The 16,747-nt window shown below is 40.9% G+C and overlaps 1 protein-coding gene across 4 annotated transcripts in view; it reads left to right on the top strand.

Annotated features, from left to right (window-relative positions):
* The first annotated feature begins 3,520 nt into the window (after nt 1–3,520).
* Nucleotides 3,521–16,747, top strand: part of TOM1L1 (target of myb1 like 1 membrane trafficking protein) — a 37,730-nt gene continuing 24,503 nt past the window's right edge. Inside the window, exons 1-4 of one of the 4 annotated variants that reach the window (XM_056332558.1) lie at nt 3,521–3,611; nt 3,843–3,950; nt 12,604–12,698; nt 14,855–14,986. Coding sequence is in view for 1 of the 4 variants with exons in the window: in XM_056332485.1 (XP_056188460.1) it covers nt 16,675–16,732 (58 nt within the window). In the remaining 3 variants the exon portion in view is untranslated. Of the gene's footprint in view, nt 3,612–3,644; nt 3,951–12,603; nt 12,699–14,854; nt 14,987–15,665; nt 16,733–16,747 lie in introns of those variants that run through there. The other 3 variants (XM_056332638.1, XR_008820944.1, XM_056332485.1) reach the window with 3 other exon arrangements.

Here is a 16,747-nt window from a genome sequence, read left to right as displayed (position 1 = left end):
ATCTTGGAAAAGAATCACTTCACTCCTTTTTAAACCTGGCGCTATTTAAAGCCTGTACTGAGTTGTGGTTTTTTTAATATTTTTTTTAAGTGCAGCTATAAATCGTTTGTTGTGACTGATAAGCAGGGCAGCAAGAAACACGCTGTGTCTTTGTAGCTTCCAAGTGGGCTTACTGCTATAAAAACCAGCTTGATGCAAACTTAAACCCAAGCTGCTGATGCATGCTCTTAGCAGGAAAGCCCTGGGAGGAAGGGATGTGTGTTGAAGACAAGGAGAGTTGATTGAAACAAGGAGGTCTGAAATTAAAAGCAATGTTTCTAGTCTTTGTTAAAAAATCAGGAGTAGTGTCTGACCTTACTCCTCCCTTGCTGGTCAGCTGCTTGGATTTATTTTTTTCTGTGCAATCATATAGAATTTTTTCAGGAAGGTTTTGCTTGTGATTGTGGGATATTGGAGGTTAGATAAAAATTCCCTATGTGTTTCAAATATGCTTCAAATAAATTAAAAACTTGGAATAGTTTGATCTTTCTGTATTAATTACCTTTCTGTATTAACTCCTGCTAAACTCTTCTTGTTGCTCTAATGGAGCTGAATTTTCCCTTTCAGTACTTCTGCCGAACTAAAACCAGGGATAAAGCAGAAGCAATATTAATCTCTTTACACAAGGGGAAGTGTTTGCCCCTGTGGTCAGCCTCTAGGCTAGAAATGGAAGAGCTCCCACTTCGTTTAGTGCAGTTTAAACTTGTCCCTGTAAGTGGATTTTTGCCAGCCTGGTCTCAAAGTCAGTCCCTGCTGCTCCTGCAACCTCTTACAACTTCAGCTCCTGTTCTGTTCTCTTTTTTAGAGATCCACGTAGCATTTTCCTCACCTTAGAAATTTTTTGGTACTGCACTAAACTATGTGACTAACATCTCACAGGCATGGTTTCTTTCCCCCGTAAGTACCAGGAGATGGGAGTCAGAAATAGAAGATCATTCACTGTGCCACAGGGAAGATGTGGTAACATGAATACAGTCTCTAGCTTCTTTCAAATTTATGGGATTTTCGCCTCCTCCACCCTCCTGGTCCTACACTCTGTAACTGTGTAGGGAATATTAAGAAAAATAGGTAAGCAATACAGTGCAAACATTCTAAAGGAAACACACAGTTATTGAAGTCTGAAATAACTTGCTGGACATAAAATTCCCACCAGGTGAGTAAATCCAGGTGCCCTTAGCAAGTAAGGGTTAATATACTGCAAATCTTGCTTTGAGCAACACTAACTACTATAACAGGACTGAAAGCCATGTCCAGTTCCACAGATGTTTTCTGCTTTTTGGCTATTTCAGTTGTTTCTTCATCAAATTAGCTCTCTAGAGTCAAGACAAAAATGCAGATGTCTTGGGTATGTTTACACAGTGCATCAGAGATCTCTGACACGCTCTGCTCCACACACACAGACCTGCACAGCTCTGCATGAAGATGCCAGCTCAAGTCCCAAAAGCAACACACAAGCTGCATCTGTGCGTCATTTGGCATACACTTCAGGCTTACTTCTCAGCGCAGGCTGTAAATGCAGCGAGGCTCTCTCCAATTCCGAAGCCAAACTGGCCCTGGACATGTAGAGATCTCCACATTGACTGATTTTTAGACTCCTTATTTTCCAACAGTTCTTTTTGATTCTGAATTGGAGCATTTTCATGTGTCTCGTGGAATAGGATAAATTTGAAATGTTACTTTTAATTCTAGCATTTTTCTGTTCACAAATACAAGGTTGTCTAAATGGAAATTGGTTTTGAAATAAAACAAAGTTCTCTGTTTCTAAGCAACATTTAGAGGGCAGAGAAGTGTTGAACATTTGATAACTTTTAATTGGTTCTTATTACCTGAAATCTAAGGGCTAAAGTCATTGCTATTTTCATAGCACCTTAAAGACATTAACAAGAACTGAAAGCAGGTGGAAAATACTGCATCACAGTCCATATACTTACATTCTATTTTAAAAAAAAGTCAAGTAGGTATAACCAAAATCGGAATAAATGGGACAGTACTCACAGCTGCAGCGAGCGGCAGTAGGTGTGTGCCCAAGCACCTGTGAGCACAATGTTGCTGCTGTGCCATGCTGCAAGAGGGGCTTCTGGCTGCAGCAGGAGCTGTGCGAGGACTCCAGACTGGGTATGACCCTGTGGGACAGAGAGGAAAGGGAAAGGGCAGCCAAAAGGTCTTGCCGTGATTCTGAGAAAGAGTGATGGTGTCTTCACATGTACTATGATTGCTCACACAGTTGAACCATGTGGAGATGATTTCTTCCCCAAATGTATATTAATCAACATGGTTCAACCTTCAGTATATTCTAAACATGCAAGGAGTATCAGGAACTTTTACCACTGCCAACTGCCCTGCTGTGCGCAGTGAGTAAATCTTCCGCTAGGTTTGACTTCCAGCAGGAGTCTGTGAAAGGACGTGTCACTGGAACTGTGCACTTATTTTTTCACAGCAGATTTGTGCCTTCCTGGAATAGACCTGCTAGTCATCAGCAGCATCTGGTATCATCAGAAAGTTCTAAACAAATACAGTATTAGATCAATCTGTTCATCCTAGAAGATTTTTAGTTCCTTTTGTTGTTCCTATTTGTGGGGTGGTTGTTCTTTTACCACATACAGCTTGCATAGAGATAGAGATACAGATAAAGAAGCAGAACAAATAAGTTCTTATTTTTTTCATTTAAGAATCTAAGTTACTAAATCATTTAAGCAGATGCCTAAACTCAGTGGGTTTTAATAAGATTTAGCCACATGCTGAAGGTAAGTAGGTACTTAATGCCTTTTGAAAAAAATGGGTATTTAAGGAAAGCACCTAATGATACCACAGAAGCTTTTTTCTGTACTTAAGAGGCTCCAGTTCAATGCACAAGCATGGTATTAAACCTCTGAGATCAATCTAGTTAGTTCTCTTGCATGCTGCAGAGAGAGACAGCAGTCATGGTTGTCCATGTTTTTATATTTTATCATAGTAGTGATGCTTCAGCCTCCTGTTCTAGCCTACTGTCTGAGCCACCCCCTCCCCCAGGCCCAGGGGGTCTATCTGGGCAGCCATAACCCTTCCAGTTCCACACTGAGCTGCTTCAAAAGGTGATTGTTTCCCTCCGTGTACAATACCAAAGCTACTTGGGTACTTGAATTTCATGGCCAGTGGCCACCTTCATGAATAAAATTTCATGACAGTGGCCTGGCCTGCCTTTGCCCAGCTGAGCACGCTGTTAGCCTGGCTCCACTCTATAAAACTCTTTAACATGTGCAGTAGGTTAATGATTGCATGAGTGAAACTACTGTTACCTTCCCAGCTGAAGGTTATCAGCTTTGACAGCGTTTGCTGATGTCCAGTGAACCATGAGCCATATTCTAAGAGGACTTATCACTTTACTGTCTTACTGCCAAGGCAATTCATGAGCAGTTTGTGAAAAAATGTGAGCAGGGCTGAGGAGGACACAAGAAATTTTGGAGGGGAAAAAAATAAAAGTCTTAGGCAATGCTAACTCATCAAAATAGGCCAAGAAATAGGCCATAACAGAAATGAAACAATAAGAGAGGCATCACAGTGGAAATAACTACAGCACCATCCATGTCAGTCTGGTGCGTACTTAGCGCTTGCTCCCAAACCTGCCTGATTTGAAAGCAATCTTTGACAGTTGTGCTCCGTTAGAACACTTCTTGCCAGGATCACTGTATAATTTCACAAATATTATTGAAGTCTCACACAGTGCCTGTGAGGTAGATCAGTGAAGTTATCTTGTTTTTTCAGATGAGTAAATTACAGCATAGAGGCAAGTGATTTTTTTTTTTCTTTTTCATTTTTTCCTCAAGACCACAGCAAGTCAGCTTTAAAGCCAGAAGCAAGATCTCAAGGGTCCTGGCTCCTTCATCCTCATTTTATAACCTGCATTGCACTACCTCTGTTTTAACAGAGTCCTGGTAGGTAATTTTGGTGCATTAAATACAATTTCTGATTATAAGTCAGATGTGTCTATGCTTGGTGCTAGTCCCCATGCATTACAAGGGAAGGAGGAGGCGCTTCTCAATAGGATTAGAGTTGCTAATGTTTTGCCAATCAGCCTAAATTTTTCTTTAGTAGTCAGTGTCTGTGGTCTTTAACTTGATGCCAGCAATGTACAGAAATACTTGGAAAATCATTGGTACTACAAAAAGGTTGAAGAGCTTTCCATACTGCCAAGCTCATGGATATCCCATGATTTCATGTGATGCCTCACCCTGAGGGAAAGCTGTGGTTTCTCATGATAAAGATAGTCCGAAGACACTTCCATCCAGAGCAGGAACTTGCAAGCATCTGAACTGTTGCTTCTGTAAGGTTCAGCAGCGCTTGCCACAGCTACAAAAATGTGTATTGGCTAGAAATAATGCATTAGATGAAGTACACATTAAGTAAAATGTTTTTATTTGGGAGTGTAGAGAGAGTATTGAATAACTGTTTATTTGTAGAGTATTGATTGACAACATCATGGTACGACTCAAAAAGTCTTAATAAAAAACTAATAAGTTTCCTTTTAAAAAGCAAAGGGCTAAGCACCAAGATTTTCTGGCTAAAAATATAAAATCAGTCATTCTGTAGAATGTATATTTACAATCAGTTATCAGAAATATAGAAAGAACTGAAAAAAATTACAGGGGAATAAAGATTGACTCAACTGATAGCTAAATATTAAATATTAACAGCATTCATAAGAATGAGGGAAATTACAAAGGGCTTGCCAAACTGTGCATTGTTTAAAATGACTGACTGAATCAAGAAGTTAAACATCCTTGAGCAAAGCAAACTATATACCAGCAAAGGTCATTACTGTTTCCTCACAGGGTTTAGCTCTTCCACTTTGCAGTTGAGCTGGGTTTTTAAAAATAGTTTCAGTATGCAGACTTAAAGGTCTTGGTCTGTGTTAAACAGAGAGGCTCTGAAACTAATTCCCTATAACGGTTGTTAATGAATACTAGCAGGTTATTAGGATGTTACTTGTAGCAGCTTCACTGTGTGATACTGTGTGAAGGCTACGCCAGCCACACAATGGTTAAAGATCAGAGGTTTAATTAGCCATATTTTACTGGGCTTGCCTTTAGGCCTCAAATAAAAGGACTGAAAGAAGAGCAAGGGAAAGGTATTTCTTTTTGTCTTCCATGGGAGCAGTCTCAGGATCACAGCCTGCCAGCGTGCCATGCGCTGCACTTGCGCCGTTGCACCTGTTCCCATTGTGCTGCTGTTTCAGGTTCTGGCAGCAGAATTCATTTCCTCTATTGTATCTGTATTCCACTGGCACGGGAATTAGTAAAAAACTAGAACTGATGTGAAACACCGAGAAACTAGTGATCACTTTCCTAGTGTGCAGGTAAACATACATCTATATTCAGAAGTCTGCTGACAATATTGCACAATATTGCATATTTTTTGCATTTGATTTGAGCAACAGCTCAAATACCTGCATAACATGAATAACTGCAGCTCAAGCACACTGTTCACAAGATGATGGCGCACTGTTAACTGAATCAAAGCTAAGACTAAGCACTACTTGAAGCTTATTACCATTCAAGTGAGACCAGTTAAAAAGCAAGCACCAATTTAGAGCTAGTGACCTTGAGCTGTGAGTGTTGTATTATCAGATACAGCTGAATATGGATTTGGCTCAGCTGAGGGGTAGGCACGAATTCACAGTAAAGAAATTATAACTAACAAGCCACTGCATGAGAGGCTCCGTCTGCCTTGCTTTCAGCCTTCATTCCCCACAAAGTCAGAAAATTGATGGTAAATGCTCAACATCTTATCGTCCATGGGTGGTTAGAGAATTCCAAATTGAAAGGGGCTGAGGTTATTCTTGCCTAGCAGATGAAATGCTAACTATATTTCAGTGCATTTGTGTATAGCAATGGAAAACATAATTTATCTGGGATGTCAGGAATGACATTGCTTTTCATTAACCTTAAATAATGTTACGAGGTTTTGCTCTACTACTATGTAGGTACATGCGCTGTCAATTTCTGTGCATATATATAGATACCGAATTAAGACAGTGTTGGAAATTCCTCAAAACCTTGCTAGGAGAAACTTGTTAAGAGCTTATAGCAGGTCTTTATTTTATGTTTTAAAAATTCAATAGACTCCAGTTAATCTGCCCTCTGGTAATCCACAGAATAGTGACTGAGCCAGACACTTAGCTGGTGTAATGTAGTGAAGCTTTTCTGAAAGCAACAGTCAGGCTGCTACTCTAAGATATAAGAGGCTTAGGCTCAATTCCCTAATTTACCACAGATCTCTTTGTGTAACCTTGGGAAATACCTTATATCTAGGTGAAAAAAAGAGTTCGCAGGCATCAAACAAAGTTCGAATCCTAACGATACTCAGACTTCCTACATGATGCATAAGCAAAGTGAGGCTCATTAAATGGAATGCAAAATAAAAAACACAGTGGCTGGAGACTAAGGAGGCACCCTCAGCACCCTCACATAATTTCTATATGGAGGCCAATTCTATGAAAGAAGGCATAATCCCACATATTTCCAATTAAAATCCTCTGGTACCGCTTACATCAACAGCAGAGCACCTCATTACTGCTTCGGAAGACAGGTGTGAATTAAGGACCTAGCTATTTCATTCAGTCATGACAAAAGACTCTGTGGGCAGGCATGGAAGCCAAATTTTCCAGTCTGTGGTCAAGCCACAACTAAGAGCATGTTCCAAGCATCAGATCTCTAGAACTAGGCATCAAAAGAGGGACTTCAGATAAATTAATGACTCTAACATTCAATCTTTCTATTGCTGCTTCACAACCTCAATATGGAATTGGAAGGTAAATGCATTAAGGAGGATCAAAGTGTTCAGTTACTGTAGCAATGGGGGTCATATAAGTAGCTAAAATTAGTAGATGCTGTCATTTATAACTGCTGAGAGTTTGAGCACCAGAGTGCATTACAAGTGAGTATGGTGGAAAGGTTTGAGCTCTTCAGAGTTAATAGTGTGATCTCTGATCCATACAGGTAGAGCTGTCTGGGGGCCCATTGTATGGAGATGTGCCAGACTGTAAAGGTCTACCCTGCAAAGAGGACTGCAAGAATAGGCACCTTCATAGCAGTGATGCAAATACAGGGTGTAGATGCTCTGTAAGCAAGCGATCAAGTGAGCAGTGATGTCAGTGTCCTTTTTGTAGTTTTGTGTTTCTGTTCATGATGGGAGAAACCTTTACCATGGACACAGTTCCATGGGTAAGTGGATGGAAAACATTTTAGGGAACAATTCTGTCATGGAGAATGGGCCTGGTAACAATTAGAGAGGGCAAAAGAAAATTAGAAACAACCACAAGAAAATATTATATTAAATGAGAAATGTATGGTGGGCCTTCTGTGAAATCAGAGAAATGCTTTTTGGCAAATAGGACAAGTATCCAGGGAAGGTGACTGCGTGAGCATGCATGTAGTATATCAGGAGACAACTTTCATGCTTCCCACCTGCAGGATACTGCTTTGTCAAATGACATCTCACCACGAACTGGGAAGTTACTTGCTCTCTGTTACTCTTGATGTTAACAGCATTTTCTCCAGCCTCACCTTTTCCCCCTCTTCACATTTGACCAAGGACAGGTATTGATATCCACTTTGACTGTTAAGGAACATTTTCTGACACAAAATCTCACTTTGAGAGAAGTGTGGCAATTTTCAGTTGAGTTACTTATTGCTGGATCTCAAACGCTCCTTTAAGTAGGACTGCCAAAAGACAGTGATTTGTCAAGTGTGTCAGCAGGAGAACATGAGAACAGCAGGAGCAGGAGAACAACCTGCACCAAACTATTGATAACTCTTGGCATTAGGCTTTGCACAGAACAAAGCACACAGAGGAATGCTCCAGCCTTCTTAAACTGGTCCTTCTGTACCAGACAAGCAGCAAAGGCAGAAAGTTACTGCTCTGCAGCTGGAAAATTGTCCTTATTCATTGTATGTGCTGTTAAACTGCACAAAGTTCCTACTAAATTCACTGTGAACTCTGCTTGGTATTCCCCGTCTCTCTAACAGGGATTGTTCAGGCAGGGAATTCCTGCCCGAACTGGCGGTGCTGAGCAGGCGTTGGCACCAGCCAGCACGTGTGTAACGAGGCCCTTCTTTTGCCTTTCCCTATGATGTCTCATACCCACTTCTATAGGCAACGCAAACACCCGTGTCCCTCCTCCCCCCTGCCAGGGCTGTGCAGTGATTAGCCAGAACAAGCACGGACCGTGACGGAGTGGGAACTGAGTTTAGGTTTGCTGGATCCTAGCCTGGATTCACAAAGACTGCTTTCATGCTGAAATTCAGCAATGGTTTTCAGAAAGCATCAGTGCAAAGCCAAGGATTGATTCTTCTAAGCTGAGAGGTCAAAAGTATAGTTCGGCTCTGAATTTCATGCGTCTTTTCAAGCAGAGCTATGTGTACCATTTAGCAGTTTTTCTGCTCACAAGGTCAGAATTAGGGAGTGCACATAAATGAATGTCCTTGCAAGGAAAAAGGAGTGTCCTAACTTAGTAAAAAAGAAAAGATGGAAGAATTCTTTCTCGTTTTCAGAACTAACCACATTAGTAAGCAGCAACAGACTTGGTGTAACAGTCCAGTGTGGGAAGACCTCTGGCATACTGATCATGGTGGAAAAAGCAATTGTTGGAGGCTCATCCTCACAGCTGTTTTCACTACAAACAGTTCAAATAATTTTGATACTTTTCTACTGAGGTAACTATTTCACTAAAGAATTCCTACGTTGCTGGCATTGGTGCATAATTATCCAGTGATAGCTGTGATGAAAACACCAGTACAGACAAGCTGAAATTTCCAGTTAACCTACAGGACATGTGCTGTCTCTTAGAGTGAGCACGCACAGTGCATCCAAAACTGTTCTCTGCTTTTAGAAAGACCGGTGGGATTCCTGCAGTGTGTGAACTGTACCTTTTAGACGTAATGAGAATTGTTTCACACAGCATTAAATTACTGGTAGCTGCATGGTCTTGCAAATGCCAGTGCTCTAGCTCCCTGGGTAAAATGTACTGCACAGAAATGTTTGCCAAAAACATCAGTGTGGAGATGCAGCCAAAGCAGTGAGTATATTTTGAGTTTTACAGCTGTTCTGAACAGAGATTCAGAGATATTTATCTTAAGTTTCAGAGGAACAACCAGTAATAAATTCACCTTGCTCCATCCTGATACAGCGGACGTACCTTCTGCAATTTCTCTCCCTACTGAACTTAATTACAGTGAGCTCAGGCTCCATGACAGGTCGCTGTACGACCTGCTCAGTTTATATACATGCTTCTAAACCCAGTGAACTGCAATGCAGAGTAAGAATCTGAACTCCATGAGAAATGTGTGTGATTCCCTGCTCCACAGTACTCGAGGAGCATGACACAGAGGTGACAATGCCGTGAATCTCCACTTAGGCCACATGCATTAGTCTTTTAGCAGCCACTGTAGGTTGTAGGTCAGAGCCACGTGCACTGGCCAGCAGTCACTAACCATGCAGAAGTGTGGTGGAAGTAAAAGAAACCTGAATACTTTCTTCCTTAGAAGAGGGCTCAGTCCAAACACAGGCAGACTTTAAGAAACCAGATGAACATTTGCCTCCCTTAGCAACCAGGAAAGATATTCTTCAGTTTTCATTGAGCTACAGCATTAAAATCTGTATTTATTTGTTTCTTCTATTAACTGGCAGATATACAGCTGATTCTTGCCATTTAACAAGTTGGAAACATTTTCTCTACATCCTCCACTCTGACAGTAGGAATATCACTGCCTTTGAAGTGGGTCTTTTCGTAGGTCCCTATAGCTCAGTCTCCACTATTGGAAAGAGGTTTTGGTTTGTTTTCTTTTAAGTTCCTAGCTCTGAGGCAATTGACGTGTGGTAAAATCTACAGATGGTGGGAAATTTTTCCAATAGAACACCTCTGATAAACAAATACTGATTTGTCAAAATCAAACCTGTTCCTGGGAATCTGTTTTCATTCAATTCTAGTTCTGAAATTGTCTATGTATCTGATTCTGCATTCTCAAAATGAATCCTAACTATTTTTTTGGCTTTGAATAACTGTTGGATTGACTCAGATGAAAAGGGTAGTTTGCACAGTCCTTTTGTTAAAGAAAAAAAACCAAAAACACTAGGGAAATCCTAACATGGGCAAATGCCTTTGTCATTTTTTCTATATGATACTAACACAGGGGGAAAAAAAACCTGCAAAATGGCTTGTTCTGAAAAGGATTGTAGCATAAATTGCCTATGTGTGTTCAGTTTAAACAAAAAACAAAATAAACAGACATTGTAACATTTCCTTCCCTAACAGATAAACACCCCAACAAAGAACCTGTATCCAAATGACCCTCTACTGAAAGACTCTTTGCTCAGTTCCAACTAAGAAACCATGTATACCATCATGACAGATGAGACTTGTTGAGACTTTAGATAAAGACTCCTGTGGAACAGCATAATTGATGGAGAGCTCAGAATCATGGCACTGGCTTCTGCTTGCTTTCCTTACAATATTGACCTTGGTAGCTTTTCAGGTCATGCCTGTGTTTCCTGTAATGCATTTATTTGATGTGAGCTAACATTTTTCTAAGCTGCTTTGTGAAATGATTGAAGTTATTAGTAAAATTATGACATTTGTTGTCCCTTGTAAGAGATGAAAATTAGTCTTTTACTTCATATTATATATATGCTCAGTTTGAGTAATTGTAGAGTAACCAACTAGTTCTGGTATTTATGGGTTTTTTTAATCACACTTTTTTTTAAACTAACCCAAGAAAATAGTGGATTTTCTTTTTAGAGGAAACAGGAGTAAAATGAACCCAACAAAAGCTATAAACCAAATTAAGAACACAGATTTATAAGCTTCTTTACCTTTACAAACTAGACAGAGCAAAATCTGTTGCTATTGTTATTTTTATCCTGAGAAGTCACTCTGTGCTACAATATACTAAATGGTACTACGTACACTGCTCACTGTAAAACAGCTAAACATCCATGAGTCATTTGTTTAATCTTTTCTGAGTTTTTATGCCAAGCACCTGCCTTTTAATTTGCTACGACCAACCTGAAACATCTGTCAATTTTTTCCCCATGAATTAATAATGCTGTAATTAAAATCCAGCAGAGAGCTCAGCTGAGACTCCTGGTTAATTAGGACAGGAGATAGCCATGTGAGCGGCAAGGCATTACATTAGTTGGAGAAGGCTTGGATTTGAACCAGGGCTCTGTGGGTGACATGTTGCTACCAGTCCGGGATTTAACTATGAAGCTTTTCGATATTTGTTCCAGTAGCCAGTACGTCTATTTGTGAGAAAATATTGCTGAAATTATTTAATCAGGACACTGTGTCTGAAAACCATTTTCTTTAAATATGTGTGGTTTTAAAAGGATCTAGTTTTAGTTATTGTTAAAAACTATGAAAATAAGAAACAGTGCTGAACTAAGCTCTTGCCTAGAGCTGTTTTGCACTTCAGGTGGCAGTGGGAGTGTCACGAAGAGAAAAATTACCTTCTTGGTAAAAGCCAGACTTGCTGCCAATGTGCAAAGGTTGAGAATTTTCGCTTCTTCCAGGATTGCTTTCTGCACTGATAATTGCAATGGTGTCCAAGTAATCAAGACTGTTGTTGGTACTGAAAGTATCAGCTTGATTCAGGCTCATGCAGGTTGATTCCTGCAGCTTTTGGAAGGATTCTTATACCACGTACTTGATATGTAAGGATTTGAGGATTGGTTTTTTGCTTTTTACTTTGTTTTAAAACACCAGACAAAAATATTTGTTCTTATATCACATTTCAGCACACCTATATATGAAAACATCTACTTGAAGACCTCATCACTTGTCAAGTATTTTTTTTTATTTAAAAATGTGCACTAACAATTAATATCACAGACTTTTTCAAGCTTGTTCAAGGAAGAAAAAGAAATTTGTATTGCAACTAAGAGTGAGAAATGGAAGATTTTTATCATGAACTTCAATAATCTGAAAACAAAGTTAACTTGTAGCCCACAGTAATGTATACCATATGTAATCTCAATGTCCTGCTGTGTACCACAGAGAAAAAAATCTCGTCGTAACTCAGAAGGCATTCCTGTTTTAATTGGACAACTATGTTTTACTACTGTCCAAATTCAGAGAGGATCTCTTCTAAAAGAAACTTCTTTAAATAGTCTCTAATGTGAAGAGATGTTTTGCCAAGTCATAGGTTCTTCAGCTTAAATATGAACCGGTTATTTGCCATTTTCCTTTGCAGACAAGATGATAGAAAAGTTCCCACCCTCACATATGCTAGTTTGCTGTAAATCTGAATTACCAAGTTCATACCTTATTCTCCACTTCCAACTTGCTCTTTACGCTGCAATATATATATCCCATTGTATCCCATTAATGGGAAAACTCTTGACAATTCCTGTAATTTAAGATTCAGGGAGTTTTTTATTTCTTTGTAAGTTTTCCTGTGAGATTCAAGCAGAGGATTCTACCTTGCAGTGGATAAAGTATATTTAATAATTAACCTCATAATGGAAAGCTGAGTCAAGACTCACAATATTCTGCAGTATAATAATGATTTCATCATTTCTTTATAAATCTAGAACCCATTGTAAGAAAATATGCCTCTGGAAAGAAGCTGGGGGAACTGGATGATGCATCTTTGTCTCTGAGAAGGTGAACTTGAGAAAAGGCTTTGGTAAGTTTCCCAAATACAAAACAGAATATTTGTCTCCAGCCTTGATTCAGTGAAAAAGGAGGATTGTATCCTGCAAGGAAAGAGAGGAGAGGCAGGAAACTTTGAGATGAACACATCCTTAGGGTAGAATCCCAGAGGGAGGCAATATGTAGTATCTTAAAAAAAAAAAAAAAAAAAAGTGAATAGATGCTAAATACCTATTTCTGAAAGATTTTACAATCAATCTTATGTAAAACAAGGTACACATGGTTTTAGTTTCAAATTAGCTGTGACTTCCATAGTGTGTTATTAAATATGTATCTTTTCACTTGGAATTCTCAGTGGTTTAGAAGGGGGAGAAAAACAGATTTGTCCAACTTCACAAGAAAGTCCCAGGGCAGTGACAGTGTGCTGAGGCTGTGTGGTCCAGGAAATGCAGCGCAGAACCGAGAGTGAGGAAACCTGATTGTCACCTACTTGTCAGTCCTGAAAAATACCACATTCCTTTGCCTCTTCTACCTTGTGAGAGCTTTGCATTGCATATACAGAGATTTATTTATTTATTTAATTTCAAATTACAAGAAAGCATTATAATGCTAAACAGCTGCACCTGACCCACGCCGTGTACGTGAGGAAAACCCAACATGGCTGATAGGGTATTGCCTTTTCGATAAACCATCCTTCACTTCGAGTAGCCACCGCATGAAAACTGAGGAGATTCGTGGAACAAGATTGCCCTCTGCAGCCCACAGGCAGCTCCCTCCCTGCGGTATTTGTTCCCCTTTTCTACACAGGCAAATTAAATATGCTGCTAACGTAACAGCGTTTGGATATTTTTTAAAAATAAAACTGGGGACACCTCTGTATTTTTAGTGTGACTGGGTCCCAAACATGAATTTGCCCAAACAGCTCCTGATTAGGTTTGCTGTTATCCGAAGACAATGAGCTAATGGAGATGATGCGGAAGGGATTTGATTTAGCCCTCTAGCTGTTTGCTCAAGTTAAGCTGCCAGCACAGGCCATAACCAGCATCTGGTCTAATGAGCTACAGTGAGAATCCCGCCGACTGTATCTTTGTTGTACTAGATAACAAGGAAGAATCACACTAAAATAGACTTCTGGTGAAGATTGTGAGAGTAAATACAGCTCTTGGGAGACAGAGGAGGGAATACTCCTCACCTAATCTTTGCTGAATAATGATCTTTTAAGAATCTCTCTCGTTTTTAAACTAAACCAAAAATCATCCCCGTGGTTCATAATTTTCATATAACAAATTTTAGCAGGTACAAGTCAATATCATATATCAGTTTATGAATATGACTGCTGTTTAAGTATTTCACTCAGTGTTGTGTATGTGAGTCCTTGAAAAATGACGTGAAGACTAAATAAGGTACAGCTGCAATTTTTAAAATACTAAATTAATGATACACAATTCTGAACAGAAAAACTAGATTGAAAAAATCTCTGCATAGCTACTGCAATTAGGGATGTGATCTTGTATTTGTAATTGACATAGCAACATGAACAAAATGTCTAGTACAAATAAAATTACGCTGACAAGCCTGCTTATGTTGGTATAATACATGTTAGCTCAAGAGGCAGGCATAAATTATGCCACCAAATACTATTGTTCCCAAACATTTTACAAAAAGAAATCATTTAACCTCTTCCTTCTTTCTTTTTATAACATACGATGTGTGCTTGCAAAAGACAGCAAATGTCCCTTAATAGTAATAATTAAGTATAATCTTATATCTGCAATCATAGTAAAGTTGCAAGGAGTGCACTAGGACTCTCCTGGGACTCTGACCACTGATTCACAAATACCAAGGGCTCCAATCCAGAGAAGGGTGAAGAGTCAGGCAGGCTTGTCTCAAGCAGAACCTGAAGCCCACTAGGAGTTCATAGATCTAGACCAGTAGCTGGTTTCAATGAGTAACTTTAACCAGTAAATTCCAACACAGAAAGGCTTCGTAAGCTTTTTTGCCCCTGAGTAGCTCAATAAAATATGGTCTCTGAAACAAGATGTAACTCATATTGCAGGTTTAACAAGGGCTAATTTAAATAGGCCCTTATTTCAGTTTCAGTGTTGAAGAGCAAATGAAATAAATACCTAAGTTTAGAGGATGTCTTCCCAAATCCTGCAGCCGAGAATAAATAAACTCCTGTTTTGACAGATGACATCTGGCTTGTAACCAAATGACAAGACTAACAAAAGTGTGGAAAACTGTGATGCATTCATTAGAAAGACCCTCAAGTGGAACCTCGCCAAGCTGTATAATTAACTCCAGCGATTTCCTACAGAAAGAGTAAGAAAAAGACTCAGCTCCTACATCTATTGTGCATGATCAACTTCCTGAAAGTTCTTGTAATAACTTGCTTTTTGTAGAGATACTTGCAGGTACACAAGGTCTGTGCTCCTCCAGCCTTTACGTTAAGGCCATCCAGTAGATGGGGCCACAGAGTTACACAAAATGCAAAAGCCAGTAGAAAGAGCTTATCCCAGGCAGAACTCTCAATCAGTGCAAACAGAGCTTTGTTAATTCATGAAATTCTAATGTCAGGCAAACAATTTATTTGGTTGTATGATGTTCTGGCTGTATAAGTGATTAAGCAGTACTCAAATGCTAGTTAATATGATTCCATATTTGTTTGATACTGAAATAATTACAACTCTCCTTCAACAAAAATTACAGCTGAGGTTTTAATTTTCATTCATGCCACGTGTTCCCAGGTGTTTTATAGGTCTGAGATAGTCAGACTTGTGAAGAAGTGACACCGTGGATGTCATTGATAGTAATTGCAGCAAGTCCCACATGTGGAAACCTGTATGTGGCAAAAGGAACATGTCAGTGGTTCCTACATAATACGAGGGATGACTTGATGAATGTAACTTACATGCGCTGTTTTTTCCCCCTGCTTCTTTGAGATCTGTACTGTTAAATCTGTGAAACAGAAAAGAACATATGGATTTAAGAAAACATATGCCAGAGCACTGGTCAGCCCTGGCGATTTCATAGCGGTGGACGCTAAAGTTTGAAATGTCTCTGCACATAGTGTGCAGCAGTTGTCACTGTCACCGCATTTGCAGTCTTCCTCTAAAATGAAGTACGTGTAATCAATTTAACCAGCAAATTGCATCAGGTATTGGTTTAATAGTGTACGTTCTATTTTGCTGCATTTGAAAAGCTTGATTTCTGGTTTTGTACCTGAAAGGAAGATCTTAAAAAGCTGATCCTTTAAAGTCAGTTCTGCTATAAAAAGTTCCTCAAAATACCTGAAAAGACAAAAAAACACCAGTCTTCTGTGCCACTGCACAGAACTGTGGGGGTGAGCGTTGCCAGGCCGGTATTTTTATCCCGTTCCACTGAAGTTAACGCAGGTTTCCAGGTTTGAGATGCCAGCGGGCTGGAGCCCTGGTAGCTCCGGCCCAGGCTTTACCTCACGGAATTCCCAGTTTCTCCTGGTTCCAGCTGTTCAGTCCCATTTAGGAGGTGGCTGAGGGGCCTCAGCCGCCATGGAGCTGGGCGGTGGAAGGGCCCGGCCGCACGTTAGATGCTGGCCAAGGAGCAGGGAAGGGAGGACGTGGCGACGTGATGCCGGGTGGAAGTCGGTGGGATCCGTGGGTCGGTGGAAGCGCGGTGTCCGCGACTGAGGGGGCGCGGGGCGGGCCCCCCTCTGCCAGGGCCGCGCTGCAGGCCCGACCCCGGCCGGCGGCCCGGGCGGTCCCGTCGGTAAGCGTTGCTCACCCGAGCGGAGCGGCCCCGCCGGTGCGGCCCGGGGGGTCCCGTCGGCGCGGCAACGCTTACCCGAGCGGAGCGGCCCCCGGCCCGGCCCGCACGGGGCAGCGGCGCGGAAACGCGAGGGCACCTGGAGGCGGCCCCGCCCCAGTCCCGGGGAGGGAGCGAGCGGCGGGGCGGGAGCGAGCGGCCGGATCCGGCGGGACGGGACGGGGCTGCCGCCCCTCAGAGGCTGCGCCACTCCGCCGGCAGCGGCCATGGCTTTCGGGAAGACTCCGAAGGACCCTTTCGGCACGGCCGTGGGCAGCCTAGTCGGTGAGTAACGAGGGG

Source organism: Falco biarmicus, chromosome 1, assembly GCF_023638135.1.
Source record: "Falco biarmicus isolate bFalBia1 chromosome 1, bFalBia1.pri, whole genome shotgun sequence".
In the NCBI taxonomy this organism is placed as follows: domain Eukaryota; kingdom Metazoa; phylum Chordata; class Aves; order Falconiformes; family Falconidae; genus Falco; species Falco biarmicus.
The sequence above is the reverse complement of the archived record's forward strand: the minus strand, read 5'-3'. Positions and strand labels throughout refer to the sequence as shown.